General features: G+C 45.8%; 1 protein-coding gene across 3 annotated transcripts in view; it reads right to left on the bottom strand.

Annotated features, from left to right (window-relative positions):
- Positions 1-15432, bottom strand: part of LOC141144061 (ubiquitin carboxyl-terminal hydrolase CYLD-like) — a 70757-nt gene that overhangs the window by 22698 nt on the left and 32627 nt on the right. For all 3 annotated transcript variants that reach the window (XR_012244341.1, XM_073629420.1, XM_073629421.1), the window contains 6 exons: positions 15224-15359; positions 14051-14161; positions 9838-9929; positions 7208-7274; positions 5125-5257; positions 260-368 (listed from right to left, as the gene is read on the bottom strand). Coding sequence is in view for 2 of the 3 variants with exons in the window: in XM_073629420.1 (XP_073485521.1) it covers positions 260-368; positions 5125-5257; positions 7208-7274; positions 9838-9929; positions 14051-14161; positions 15224-15359 (648 nt within the window). In the remaining variant the exon portion in view is untranslated. The remainder of the gene's footprint in view (positions 1-259; positions 369-5124; positions 5258-7207; positions 7275-9837; positions 9930-14050; positions 14162-15223; positions 15360-15432) is intronic.

The raw sequence follows: 15432 nt of genomic DNA, 5'->3' as shown, positions 1-15432 counted from the left end.
AGGATTTAATTCTGCATTTACACAACAGCCTTGTGTAAATTGAAATACATGAACTGCCTGAGGTGTGTGGGGTAAAAGCTAACGCTCGTGCGGCGTGATTTTGCACGCGTTCACAGAATGCTACAGTATATTGTGAAGGTGAATATCGCAGCCTGAGCCGCTTATTTTTATTTAGTTACTTTATTCATTTTTTTAAAAAATAGCTTGTAAAGCGATTATATACGATAATCAAATGAAGTGACATCTTCCGGGAACTCACTATCGAGCAGCAGATCTGTGATGTCCAATTCCAGGGAGGGAGCAATTTTGCTGAACATCTTGTAATCCTTCCCGAACCGCGGCATCTGGATGATGAAACACGACGGAACCTGCGAATGTGAAGAAAAACACGCTCTGTGATTGGATACGGTTCCCCCCTGTGATCCACTATACCAGCAGTGGTCTCCAAAGTGTGGCCGTTTACTTGCTTTTAATTAGCCCTTGGAGCAATATACCTCCCACTGATACCAATGATGGGGCACTATTCCTCCCACTGATACCAATGATGGGGCACTATTCCTCCCACTGATACCAATGATGGGGCACTATTCCTCCCACTGACACCAATGATGGGGCACTATTCCTCCCACTGACACCAATGATGGGGCACTATTCCTCCCACTGACACCAATGATGGGGCACTATTCCTCCCACTGACACCAATGATGGGGCACTATTCCTCCCACTGACACCAATGATGGGGCACTATTCCTCCCACTGACACCAATGATGGGGCACTATTCCTCCCACTGATACCAATGATGGGGCACTATTCCTCCCACTGACACCAATGATGGGGCACTATTCCTCCCACTGATACCAATGATGGGACATTATTCCTCCCACTGATACCAATGATGGGGCACTATTCCTCCCACTGACACCAATGATGGGGCACTATTCCTCCCACTGACACCAATGATGGGGCACTATTCCTCCCACTGATACCAATGATGGGGCACTATTCCTCCCACTGACACCAATGATGGAGCAATATTCCTCCCACTGATACCAATGATGGGGCACTATTCCTCCCACTGATACCAATGATGGGGCACTATTCCTCCCACTGATACCAATGATGGGGCACTATTCCTTCCACTGACACCATTGATGGGGCACCATTTCTCCCATTGACACCAATGATGGGGCACTATTCCTCCCACTGATACCAATGATGGGGCACTATTCCTCCCACTGATACCAATGATGGGGCACTATTCCTCCCACTGACACCAATGATGGGGCACTATTCCTCCCACTGATACCAATGATGGGACATTATTCCTCCCACTGACACCAATGATGGGGCACTATTCCTCCCACTGACACCAATGATGGGGCACTATTCCTCCCACTGATACCAATGATGGGGCACTATTCCTCCCACTGACACCAATGATGGAGCAATATTCCTCCCACTGATACCAATGATGGGGCACTATTCCTCCCACTGATACCAATGATGGGGCACTATTCCTCCCACTGATACCAATGATGGGGCACTATTCCTTCCACTGACACCATTGATGGGGCACCATTTCTCCCATTGACACCAATGATGGGGCATTGTTTACTCCCACTGATGCCAAGACATTTTTTATTCCCAATGGCCACAGCCCCCCCCCCCCCCAAAGTTTGGGGGACAGTAAACCAACCCTTTATTTAGAACGTTTGGAAATCCCTGCTGTATACTGTGATCCTAGTGTGGGTGTGTCCACCATACAGAAAACTTACAGTATGTAGTTTATGTACAAAACATTTGTTGTGTGGATGTGACATCTGCCCATTTAGAACAAAAATCACTGCATTTTCTCTAATATATATATATATATAGTTCCTACATTGTCAGCGCCACCTAGTGTCCATAATGCATTTTTTTTCCATAAATAACATAAAGAGGAGCTGCAGTCTGCTCACATAATTTGTAATAAAAACATCTTTGCCATTCCGAAGCTTCCCTCCAACCACTTTGCATATTATTTTATATATACTGTGATTCTGTACTTGCCAAATATGCTGCAGAAATCTCCCTCCACTGAGTCTGGCTGCAGCCATTTTAACTGTGGGCAGCTGAAGCTGCTGCCTGTTCACTTCCTGGATTTACACAGAGGCACACCTCCAGCTCTGCAGCTCTCATTGGCCCTCTTATGACTCATCCCCCCTCCCTTTCTGGCAGGAGAGAGAGAAATGTGTATGATGTCATAAGGCTAATAACAAGACAAGAAACAGGAAGTGGGCTGTATAAGGGATTTACTGGCAGAAAAAAAAAATTCACTATCCAAAGTTAAAACAACAACAACAAGGGCAGAAGATTTAATAGATGGAAAGATGAAAAAAATGACTTTAATCAGGTAAAAAAAAAAAAAAAAAAAAAAAAGCATTATGGCCACTAGGTGGCGATGACGATATTGGAAATGCGTATACAGCAATAGAGAAAACACAGTACATTTTTAAAAAAATTTTCTAACGTTTGTCACATCCGCACAATGAACGTTTTGTACATAGACCCCCCCCCCAACGAGTCCAACAAAATGAATGCTTCTCCTTCCTCTGCAATTCATGGGATTCCCCTAAACTGTAACAATCAACTTCCCGTCCCCCTTCTCGTCGGTGAGATACGCCATTTATAGAATAAAATACCTTTTTATCCATCTGGAAATGTTTGATAACTTCCCTGTGCTCTTTACCTTTTGCTGCACTCTTACCAGTCATCATTGTTCTAATATTTATTGTGGACTACAAAGACCCCTATCCATGTTATAGGAGGAGGGAGGTGTTCTGTAGTTTTGGTCTCTTCCATAGACATGGTGCCAGCTGGCAGTTCATAGTGCCGTTACGAGATGACAGTCTTTCAATCAGGCCCTGACATAGGTTTTCTATTGCATCTCAGTGCGATACTAATAAACATCCACTGCTCAAGCCCTGAGGAAGAGGAGGCCTTTGCCCGAAACGCGTTGGATGTATTTGATGCTCTTGACCAGGGGTCTCCAAACTTTCTAAACAAAGGCCCAGTTTGCTGTCCCTCAGACTTTAAGGGGGGCCAGACTGTGGCCATAGGGAGTAGAAAAGGTCCCGATGTCATTAGAAGAAAACAATTCCCCCATCATTGAAGTCAGTAGGAAGAATAGCGTCCCACCATTGTTGTCATTGGGAGGAATTGTGCCCCATCATTGGTGTCATTGGGCCCTACCGTTCCTGTCGTTGGGAGGAATTGTGCCCCATCTTTGTCAGTGGAAGGGGGGGGGGATTATGTCCCATTGTTGGTATCAGTGGATAAAAATAGTGCCCCAAGGGCCGCATAAAAGCAAGCAAAGGGCCGCATCTGGCCCCTCGGGCCGCAGTTTGGAGACCACTGCTCTTGACCAGTAAATGTTTCAAAAAGCCCTCCTGAAATCGGCTCCTGAATACCCACCCCAAAGTTTATAGACAGTACCAGTGCCAGCTCTGGGGATGTTACCCTCATCCCTACTAGACATGTGCAATTCGTTTCGGTCCGAATATAAAATTTAAACCAAATTTTTGGTTATTCAGAGATTCTGATGTGTGCGAATTTCCAAATAAATTAGTAACAAATTTAGTTGAAATTCTTTTAATTTTGTTTAGTATATTCGTTTTCTAACTAATTCTAACTAATTCCAAATTTTAAGAACGATTGGAATTCGGATTTGAATAGCTGGTGCGGGGCCGGTACAACCGATGACTCACCAGCTGTCAGCGGGCTTCTCCACTGACAGCTGAAATGTAAACAAAAGAAGGCCGGCAATAGAAAATTCAGAAAAAAAAAACCCAGCGTGGGGTCCCCACCCCAATCCATACAAGGCCCTTCAGGTCTGGTATGGAGTTTTAGGGGAACCCTAAGCCAAAAAAAAAAAAACGGCGTGGCCCCCCCCCCCCCCAAATCCATACCAGACCCATATCCGATCATGCAGACAGACCAGGAAAGTAAGGTGGGGGGGGGTGAGTGAGGGCGCAAACCCCCCTCCTGAACCACACCAGGCCTCATGTCCTCAACATGGGGGGGGGTGCTTTGGGGCAGGGCACCCCAAAGCACCTTGTCACCATGGTGATGGGGACAAGGACCTCTTCCTAACGACCCTGGCCGGTGGTTGTGGGGGTCTGCGGGTGGGGGAGCTTATCGGATTCTGGAAGACCCCCTTTAACAAGGGGGCCCCAGATTGAAATCCGTTAGTAAATGAACCAAATTAAATTAAATGAAACAAAACAAAATTTATTCCGAAATGAATCCTACAAAACAAAAATTAGTAAACATAACAAATCTATCCGAAACTAAACAAATTTTTCTGTTCTGCACATTACTTGCTGTAGGCACCTATGCAAGAAAACGCCTTGTTTCTCACAACAACCAATCAGAATCCTTCTTTCATATTAAAGAGGAAGTAAACCTGATGTTCCCTGCAAAATAAAAGCATAATGGGCTAGTATGCATCGCATACTAGCCCATTATATGCCACTTACCTGCAAACGGAGCCTGGGATGTCCCCGATGGTGGCCCCATCCACCTTCCCTCCTTTTCCTTCCAGGGCCATGGACCCCCGGCTCTGTGACTAGCCGAAGCTGAGTGACATCACTCCTCCGCATGCACACGGGAGCCGCCAGTCACAGCACGGGCCCTATAGCAACAGCACGATCGTGCCCTTTCTTCAGTGCGCATGCGCCGATGACGTCGGCGCAAGCGTATATGCTAAATATCTCCTAAACCGTGCAAGTTTAAGAGATATTTCCAGTAACTACAGGTAAGTCTTATTATAGGCTTACCTGTAGGTACAAGTGGGGTAACTAGGTTTACAACCACTTTAAACACTGTGCTAAAGCAATGACAGCTGGAAACTGGTCTTAAGAGGCAACAAGAAATGTCCTAACTAGCACACTTTTCATATATACTTGGTGAGTCACTGACTTAGAATATGTAAGTAGCCAGGAAAGTCAGGACTCCCAACTTGACCATGTCAGTGACTGACTAGGTAGCGAAGGAAGGATGAGGGTGACAAAGCCTCCCCCTCACAAACAAGGCCCTTTAAATACATGGAACTCCCCCCATCATTATCTGCTACGTGCGCTCACCTCGGCCAGCTTGAGGTTGGAGTGGTGGAAGGACTGCTCCAAAAGCTGCTGGACGTTGGGAACGGTCATTTCCTGCTGCTTCTCTATGAAAATCTGGTAGCAGTAACACTCCTGGACACCTTGATCCTTCGACCTGTTGGGGGTTGGAAGACCACAAAATGACAAGAGGAATAAACTGTCTAAAACAATGCCACCGCCAAGGAAACAACAATGTACTGTATGCATGCCACCACCAAGGCAAAGGACATCTTTTGCATTTTCTTTGGCCAGAGTATCAATGCAGCATGCAGAGAAGGTAGGTGACTGGCTCTTATAGCCTATAACATCTTCCTCTTCCCAGGCACAGAGCAGTCAGTATTCAGCCAATATTGCTAAAGTTCGCTCTTCCTTCTCCTCTGCTAATCCCACCATACCCCTCGAACGCATGTAGCTGAGGGCTAAAGCTATAATTTTAGTTGAAAAACAGCTGAAGATGTCTTGTAGCTCTGCATTTGGTCCTGCTGTCAAATTGTCCCGCCACTGGTCAATTTTTCGCACAACCTTATCTGAGGTCTGAAGTTCAAATTCTTTGCAGTAAACAGCTGCCCGTTTCTTGTGCTTCAACATTTGAGTCTTCTCTCTCTGGCCATTTTTTATAGTCCTACATTTGAGGGCTGAAGGTCCCATTTTCAGCAAACACCTACCTGGGTCTTGGGCCTACACATCTGTCACTACTGCAAAACTGTCCTGCCACTGGACAATTTTTGCACAACTTTATTGGAGGACTGAAGTTCAGCTGCCCGTTTCTTGTGTCTCGACATTTGAGTCTGCTCTCTCTGATGCAAAAAATGCTCCTGCCCCCGGTCAAATTTCTACGAAACTATACCTGAGGACCATAGCTGTAAGAGATTTTTGAAAATATTACAGATCTGGTTAACTCTGAATAATGCGCTTCACCCAATGGCCTTACTCAGTGGGTGAGTCAAGGAGGGTAGGAATTTATATGCTGCATCTTAGCTCCCCCATGCATCAGTGGTAAAGCTGCAATGCCAGACTATTAATGACTTAGCCCATGCAACAGCAAGCAGAGGAGGTAGGTGACCGGCTCCCAAAGCCCTTATGTCCTTCCTTCCAGGCACAGAGCAGTCAGTATTGTGCCATCATCATCTTTGAAGCTTTTCCTCCTTCTCCACCAAACCCCTGGACACATGTAGTTGAGGACTGAAGCTCTAATTTTTATTAAAAAAAAAACAAACAAACAGCCGATGGTGCCTAGGGTCTCCAAAGTTGGGCCTGTTGTCCCTGCTGCCAAGCTGTCCTGCCGCTGGACATTTTTTACACAACCTTATCTTTGGGCTGAAGTTCTCTTTTTTTTTTTTTGCAAAAGACAGATGCCTGGTCCTTTGCGTCTCCACATTTGGCCTACAACATCTTCCTTTTCCCAGGCACAGAGTAGTCAGTATTCAGCCAGCATTAATAAAGCTCGCTTATCCTCCTCCTTTGATAATCCCACCATACCCCCTGCACACATGTAGCTGAGGGCTGAAGCTTTAATTTTTGGTGAAAAACAGCTGAAGATGTCTTGTGTCTCTGCATTTGGTCCTGCATTTAAATTGTCCCGCCACTGGACAGTTTTCGCACAACCTTATCTGAGGTTTGAAGTTCAAATTTTAAGCAGAAAACAGCTGCCAGTTTCTTGTGTCTTCTATCTCTGATGCAAAAAAAGGGGTTCCTGATGCTGGCCAATCTTCCATCAATCCTGCATTTGGAGGGCTGAAGCTCGAATTTCCGTTAAAAAAGAAAAAGTGCCTGTACCATGAGTCTTCACATTTGAGCCTATGCACGAGAAGCTTGGAGAGGCGGCAGTGCCTGGACAAGATCCTCTAGCACCCAGGGCAAAGATGCCAAACTAAAGTTTGTAGCAAAAAAATGCAGCACAGTGTAGCGTACGCGTTTTTATGTCTGAAGGGTAGGAGAAGGATCCGTCACAGTCTCTTTACCTAGACATTGCCTGGTGACGTCATATATAATATACATATATACACACACACGCATATCCTGTACATTGGCCATCTGTGTCCCAGAATAGAGGAATATCACTTACTGCAGCCTCAGCAGAGGGTCGGCTCTGAGGATTCGCTGCATGATCAGGTTCAGGAACTCCTCCGGGTCTGAGAGTCAAAAGTAAAATAAAAAAAAAAATAAAAAATACAAATATCAGAATTTCTATAGCCATGATAATACAAACTGCACAGTACTGCTGAGGAATAAATATGGGACATCAAAATGATAACTAGCCAACTATAGCAAAGTCTTCTTAGAACAGAGGAACACACGTCTCATCTCATCACATATCCCCAAAAATAAGGGGATTATGTGACAATGGGGTAGAAAAAAAAATAATGATTTGCATGGCTCCACTGAAACCAGGCCTAATCCTCTTATTTTTGGGGACATGTGATGAGAAGAGTCATGTGACCTGTTCTAAGAAGACTTTACTGAGCTCCACGCTGATTAAGGTGGAGGTCTGGATTCCATTCGCCCCCCTCCCACCATATCCTATCGGCTTATCCTGTCTCAGTAGCAAACTATAAAATCATAACATTTTATAAGTGATTCTTTGCAAAATTTTGCAATTATAGATGAGGGCAGTCTGGTGTGCGGATTACATATGAAAGCTCCTATTCCTTCTTATTATTGCCACACTGTTTCAAAGCAGTGCACTACCCATGGGGATGAGATCTCAGAGATATCTACAAATCTGTATTATAATGTACATTCCAAACAAAGTTACATGGAAGACTTAAAGGGTCAGTCCACCCGCTGTGCCCATTATGAGGGGTTCCCACCATCCCTGTGCTGAGTTCCCGGGTCTGTACACCTTCTGTGCCCATTATGAGGAGTTCCCACCATCCCTGTGCTGAGTTCCCGGGTCTGTACACCTTCTGTGCCCATTATGAGGAGTTCCCACCATCCCTGTGCTGAGTTCCCGGGTCTGTACACCCGCTGTGCCCATTATGAGGGGTTTCCACCATCCCTGTGCTGAGTTCCCGGGTCTGTACAACTGTTGTGCCCATTATGAGAGGTTCCCACCATCCCTGTGCTGAGTTCCCGGGTCTGTACACCTGATGGGCCCATTATGAGGGGTTCCCACCATCCCTGTGCTGAGTTCCCGGGTCTGTACACCTGCTGTGCCCATTATGAGGGGTTCCCACCATCCCTGTGCTGAGTTCCCGGGTCTGTACACCCGCTGTGCCCATTATGAGGGGTTTCCACCATCCCTGTGCTGAGTTCCCGGGTCTGTACAACTGTTGTGCCCATTATGAGAGGTTCCCACCATCCCTGTGCTGAGTTCCCGGGTCTGTACACCTGATGGGCCCATTATGAGGGGTTCCCACCATCCCTGTGCTGAGTTCCCGGGTCTGTACACCTTCTGTGCCCATTATGAGGAGTTCCCACCATCCCTGTGCTGAGTTCCCGGGTCTGTACACCTTCTGTGCCCATTATGAGGAGTTCCCACCATCCCTGTGCTGAGTTCCCGGGTCTGTACACCTGTTGTGCCCATTATGAGAGGTTCCCACCATCCCTGTGCTGAGTTCCCGGGTCTGTACACCTGATGGGCCCATTATGAGGGGTTCCCACCATCCCTGTGCTGAGTTCCCGGGTCTGTACACCTGATGGGCCCATTATGAGAGGTTCCCACCATCCCTGTGCTGAGTTCCCGGGTCTGTACACCTGTTGTGCCCATTATGAGAGGTTCCCACCATCCCTGTGCTGAGTTCCCGGGTCTGTAGACCTGCTGTGCCCATTATGAGAGGTTCCCACCATCCCTGTGCTGAGTTCCCGGGTCTGTACACCTGATGGGCCCATTATGAGAGGTTCCCACCATCCCTGTGCTGAGTTCCGGGTCTGTACACCTGATGGGCCCATTATGAGGGGTTCCCACCATCCCTGTGCTGAGTTCCGGGTCTGTACACCCGCTGTGCCCATTATGAGGGGTTCCCACCATCCCTGTGCTGAGTTCCGGGTCTGTACACCCGCTGTGCCCATTATGAGGGGTTCCCACCATCCCTGTGCTGAGTTCCCGGGTCTGTACAACTGTTGTGCCCATTATGAGAGGTTCCCACCATCCCTGTGCTGAGTTCCCGGGTCTGTACACCTGATGGGCCCATTATGAGGGGTTCCCACCATCCCTGTGCTGAGTTCCCGGGTCTGTACACCTGCTGTGCCCATTATGAGGGGTTCCCACCATCCCTGTGCTGAGTTCCCGGGTCTGTACACCCGCTGTGCCCATTATGAGGAGTTCCCACCATCCCTGTGCTGAGTTCCCGGGTCTGTACACCTTCTGTGCCCATTATGAGGAGTTCCCACCATCCCTGTGCTGAGTTCCCGGGTCTGTACACCTGTTGTGCCCATTATGAGAGGTTCCCACCATCCCTGTGCTGAGTTCCCGGGTCTGTACACCTGATGGGCCCATTATGAGAGGTTCCCACCATCCCTGTGCTGAGTTCCCGGGTCTGTACACCTGATGGGCCCATTATGAGGGGTTCCCACCATCCCTGTGCTGAGTTCCCGGGTCTGTACACCTGTTGTGCCCATTATGAGAGGTTCCCACCATCCCTGTGCTGAGTTCCCGGGTCTGTACACCCGCTGTGCCCATTATGAGGGGTTCCCACCATCCCTGTGCTGAGTTCCCAGGTCTGTACTATCCTGGCAGTAAAGTAATAGCGGTACCTTTCTCCGAGGTGGTGAAGCTGGGGCACTGACTCTCCTGCATCAATTGATGTCGCAGCATCATCACGCTGTCCGCAGAGACATATCCGATCCTGCCAAGGACACCAGTTTGTTAGCAACAATCATCATCATCTTTATCATTCATTCCATTATATACATTTTTTTCTCTTTTGCATTTCTAATATTAAAGATTAGCTCCCCATCATTGTGGTGGAAAGCTTGAGCTCCTCTCCAGGTGATAAAGCGGTGTCTAAATGGTTATCACTTCCGCCTGGCAGCACTAGGGGGCGCCGGTTCGCATTCCCAACTACGGCACTACCTACAGTACATGGAGTTTGCATGTTCTCCCTGCGCCTGCGTGGGTTTCCTCTGGGTACTTCAGTTTCCTCCCAAACTTCAAAGACATGCTGGGAGGTGATTTGGCTCCTGTCTAAATTAGCCCCATGTATGAATGTGAGTAAAGGACCTTAGATTGTAAGCTCTTTGAGGCCCCATTCACACCTCAGCGTTTTGTAGCTTAAAGCCCCAAAATGCTGGAGGGAAAAAAAAAAAAATCAATGATTCTCTATGGAGACGGTTCCCACCTCCACTAAGGGTCGCCTGAAGCTCAAAAAAGTTCTGGAGCTTATTTTGTAGCTTAAACTGGGCAGATTGTACGTTTTTGAAGCCTTTTTTTGCTGCAAAGAAATGCATGGAAACTCTTGATTTGAGTGTTTTTGAGCGTTTTAGCATGTTTTGTTGAGTTATTTTCTGCTCAAATGCAATAATTAAATAAAAATAGAATAAAAATAATATACATACATTAAAAAAAAACCTAACCCTAATATTAACCCCTAATCCTAACACTAATATTAACCCCTAATCCTAACCCCAAACTAGAATATTAACCCCTAACCCTAATATTGATCCCTAATCCTAATATGAAATATTGACCCATAACCCTAAAATTAACCCCTAATCCTAACACTAATATTGACCCATAACCCTAAAATTAACCCCTAATCCTAACCCCTAACCCTAATATTGACTCCTAATCCTAACACTAATATTAACCCCTAATCCTAACCCCAAACTAGAATATTAACCCCTAATCCCAACACTAATATTAACCCCTAATCCTAACCCCAAACTAGAATATTAACCCCTAATCGTTATACTGACCCCTAACCCTAATATTGATCCCTAATCCTAATATGAAATATTGACCCATAACCCTAAAATTAACCCCTAATCCTAACCCCAAACCCTAATATTGACTCCTAATCCTAACCCTAATATTAACCCCTTAACCTAACCCTAAACTATTATATTAACCCCTAAACCTTATACTGACCCTAACCCTAATAATAACCCCTGACCCTAACCCCTAACCCTAATATTAACCTCTAGCCCTAATATTGACCCCTAACCCTAACATTGACCCCTATTCCTAACGCCTAATATTAACCCCTAATACAAACCCCTAATCCTAATAATAACCCCTAACCCCAATAACCCCTAAATCTAATATTGACCTCTAACATTAAGCCATAATCCTAACCCTATTAACCCCTAACTCTAATATTGACCCCTAACCCTAACATTGACCCCTATTCCTAACCCCTAATCCTAATATTAACCCCTAACCCCAACCTCATTAACCCCTAATCCTAACCCTAATATTAACCCCCTAATCCTAATATTAACCACTAACCCTAATAACCCTAAATCCTAACCCTAATATTAACCCTTAACCCTAACCCCTAATATTGACCCCTAACCTTAATCCTAGCCCCTAGCCATACTGCTAACTCCTAACCTAACAAAATAAATACATACCATTAAGTAAATAAATAATAAATAAAATAAATTAACTAACTCCTTGAAAAAAAGTAAAATAATTAATAAACAATAAGTAAAAGCAGATGAAAAAGATGAAAAACATAGCAACAAAAGGATGAAAGATTATATTTATCTCTATTAGCTAATAAAAAAACACTAAAGCTCAAAAATGTTTTAAAAATGCTGCAAAAACAAAAAAACAAAAAAAAACAAAAAAAAAAAAGCGCAAAAACTTGCATTCAAAGCCTCAAAAAAAAAAACCTAAAAATGCTCAAAAAACGCGACGCTCGGATGTGAATGCCGTCTTAGGGCAGGGAGGGACTGATGCAAATGTGTAATATATATGTAAAGCGCTGCATAAATGATTGGCACTATAGAAGTACTGAGCCTGTAATAAAATAATAAAGGTTATAATTACCGTCCAGAACGTTACGGCTAAATACTTCAGAAATAATTGATGGCCCTTTTGTCATTAAATGTGCGATTTCCGTTTATTACAATGCTTCTAATAAAGTACTAAGAATCTTTTCTGGCATTAAGCAGGTGTGGCCCTCAGACATAACGTGGCCCCTATAATCACTTGTCAGTATAGTCAGTACCCAGGGCCGGGACAGGGGGGTGGGCAGCAGGGACGGGTGCCCTGGGCATTGTGGTATCATGTAAGGTGGGGGGGCACTGCAAGGAAATTGAGGGGGGGGGGATTTGTGTTGAGAAGAGGAATTAGAGGGGCAGCAGGGGGTAAGAATTGTTCTAGAAGGGGAAATTTGGTGCTGTGTGCAAGGAGTGGTGATTCAGAGGTGACTTTTGTTGGGAGGGGGTCGGGAGAAAATATGTGCTAGGAGGGTCCATTTGGGGGGTTTGTGCTAGAAGAGGTGATATTCTCGGGGGGGGGGGGGAGCTTGCACTACGAGGGGGGAAATTTTTGCTAGGAGGGGGATTTGGAGCAGGGGGGAGAAAGTATACTCGGAGGGAAATTGAGGATTTGTGCTAGGAGTGATTTTCTTTAGGGAGGGGGGGCATTTGTGCTGATGGTGATCAGTGAGAAGAATGTTCCTTACATTGGTGATCAGTGGGAAGAATGGTCCTTACATTGGTGATCAGTGAGAAGAATGTTCCTTACATTGGTGATCAGTGAGAAGAATGTTCCTTACATTGGTGATCAGTGAGAAGAATGTTCCTTACATTGGTGATCAGAGAGAAGAATGTTCCTTACATTGGTGATCAGTGAGAAGAATGTTCCTTACATTGGAGGTCAGTGAGAAGAATGTTCCTTACATTGGTGATCAGTGGGAAGAATGTTCCTTACATTGGAGGTCAGTGGGAAAAATGTTCCTTACATTGGTGATCAGTGAGAAGAATGTTCCTTACATTGGTGATCAGTGGGAAGAATGTTCCTTACATTGGAGGTCAGTGGGAAAAATGTTCCTTACATTGGTGATCAGTGAGAAGAATGTCCCTTACATTGGTGATCAGTGGGAAGAATGTTCCTTACATTGGTGATCAGTGAGAAGAATGTTCCTTACATTGGTGATCAGTGAGAAGAATGTTCCTTACATTGGTGATCAGTGTGAAGAATGTTCCTTACATTGGTGATCAGTGAGAAGAATGTTCCTTACATTGGTAATCAGTGGGAAGAATGTTCCTTACATTGGTGATCAGTGGGAAGAATGTTCCTTACATTGGTGATCAGTGAGAAGAATGTTCCTTACATTGGTGATCAGTGTGAAGAATGTTCCTTACATTGGTGATCAGTGAGAAGAATGTTCCTTACATTGGTAATCAGTGAGAAGAATGTTCCTTACATTGGTGATTAGTGGGAAGAATGTTCCTTACATTGGTGATCAGTGGGAAGAATGCTCCTTACATTGGTGATCAGTGAGAAGAATGCTGTCTTTAAAGATGCCTTGATGGTCACCGGTGGTCAGTGGTTACTTATCTGAGATTCAGAAAGTTTACCTTGGTCTACCATCCTCTGACAGAACCCTAGGATTGTACAGAACCCTGGCTGAGTAAGGCTGCATCAGGTTTGCTTTTAAAAGAAGGACCCCATGAAGAAATGATCTCTGTATTGGATGGAGGTCAGTAGATCAATAAACCACACCTACCTCCTGTGGCTGGAGATCTGCCGTTAAATTAGACCCACCCCAGCTTCCTCCTGAAGACCGGTCTGCAGCATTTTGAAGTCAGGTGGTCATCTCAGACCCAGATGTTCTGGGATGGAAACGAATCAGAGAGCGAGTCAAATTTTACAGCAGAAGATCTCCAAATAGCCACCATAGAGGTAAACGTAAATTTAGAGCTTTACAGTGAACTCCCCCGGGGCCAGAGGATGGATCTTCATGAGGTCCGTCTTCAGATTCTGCCATCAGAATATAACTGTGGGTGGTCTCACTTGCGCAGAGGGTTGACAATCTCCTCTCTCAGGGTCCTCTGGATCTCTTTGTCTGGGTGGGATGCCGGTTTGAAGAGTAGAGAGTCCAACGCTGAGCTACAGGAGAAGAGGCTGCAGGGAGAAGGCAGAGGAGGAAAACCATTAAAAGGGGAAATGCAAACATTTTTTGTGAGATTTGGATAGAGAAAGGAGAGGCTTACAGCGGTCATGTTTTACTGTTGTCTGTTTAGGAGTCTAAATCTGACCTCCGGCCTTCCCTTCAGTCTTGCCCAGGTGTACCGGCTCCTCTCCTGGACTGAAATGGCTTCCTCCGATTTCACTGCACACTGTGAGCTTTTCATAATGTGCATTAGAAGCCGCAGCAAGTCAGATAGAGCTTCACTTCATTTCCTGCCTGGAGGACCTTCAGCATCACCTAGTCCAGTGACCTCCAAACTCCCCGGGGGGGCCAGATGCAGCCCTTGCTTTTGTCCTCCCTTAGGGGTCTATTTTATTCGCTGACACCAATGAAGGGCACAATTCCTCCCAAAGGCACCAATGATGGGGCACAGTTCCTCCCAGTGACACCAACAATGGGGTCTAATGACACCAATGATGGGGGACAATTCCTCCCAGTGACACCAACAATGGGGCCCAATGGCACCAATGATGGGGCACAGTTCCTCCCAATGACACCAACAATGGGGCCCAATGATGGGGCACAGTTCCTCCCAGTGACACCAACAATGGGGCCCAATGATGGGGCACAGTTCCTCCCAGTGACACCAACAATGGGGCCCAATGATGGGGCACAGTTCCTCCCAGTAACACCAACAATGGGGCCCAATGACAGCAATGATGGGGCACAATTCCTCCCAAAGGCACCAATGATGGGCACAATTCCTCCCAAAGGCACCAATGATGGGGCATAGTTCCTCCCATTGACACTAACAATAGGGCCTAATGACACCAATGATGGGGACAATTCCTTCCAATGACACCAACAATGGGGCCTAATGACACCAATGATGGGAGACAATTCCTCCCAGTGACACCAACAATGGGGCCCAATGAAAGCAAAAAAAAAAAAAAAGATCCAAAAGATAAAAAATCCAAAAGAAATATAAAATGGATAAAATTACAGTCCCGCCCCTGAGGAACCCCCTGACATGCCAAGACCCTCCCACTAAATACCTGAAAAGGGCAGCATCCATGTAGCACGAGTTACAGTGGCCTTGTATCCCCTTCATATCACCGTGTAAAATATCCACAGCAGAACTTCCCGTCAGCGGGGGGACCTTCCCGGAGATCCTGTAACCTTCCTCTCTGTCTGAAACAAAGCAAGTAGAAAGAGAGACTTTTGAACATTCAATATAATCATTCATGCTATAAAAAAAAAAAAA

This window comes from Aquarana catesbeiana, linkage group LG05 (genome assembly GCF_042186555.1).
Source record: "Aquarana catesbeiana isolate 2022-GZ linkage group LG05, ASM4218655v1, whole genome shotgun sequence".
Lineage (NCBI taxonomy): Eukaryota > Metazoa > Chordata > Amphibia > Anura > Ranidae > Aquarana > Aquarana catesbeiana.
This window is presented reverse-complemented; position numbering and strand designations above follow the sequence as displayed.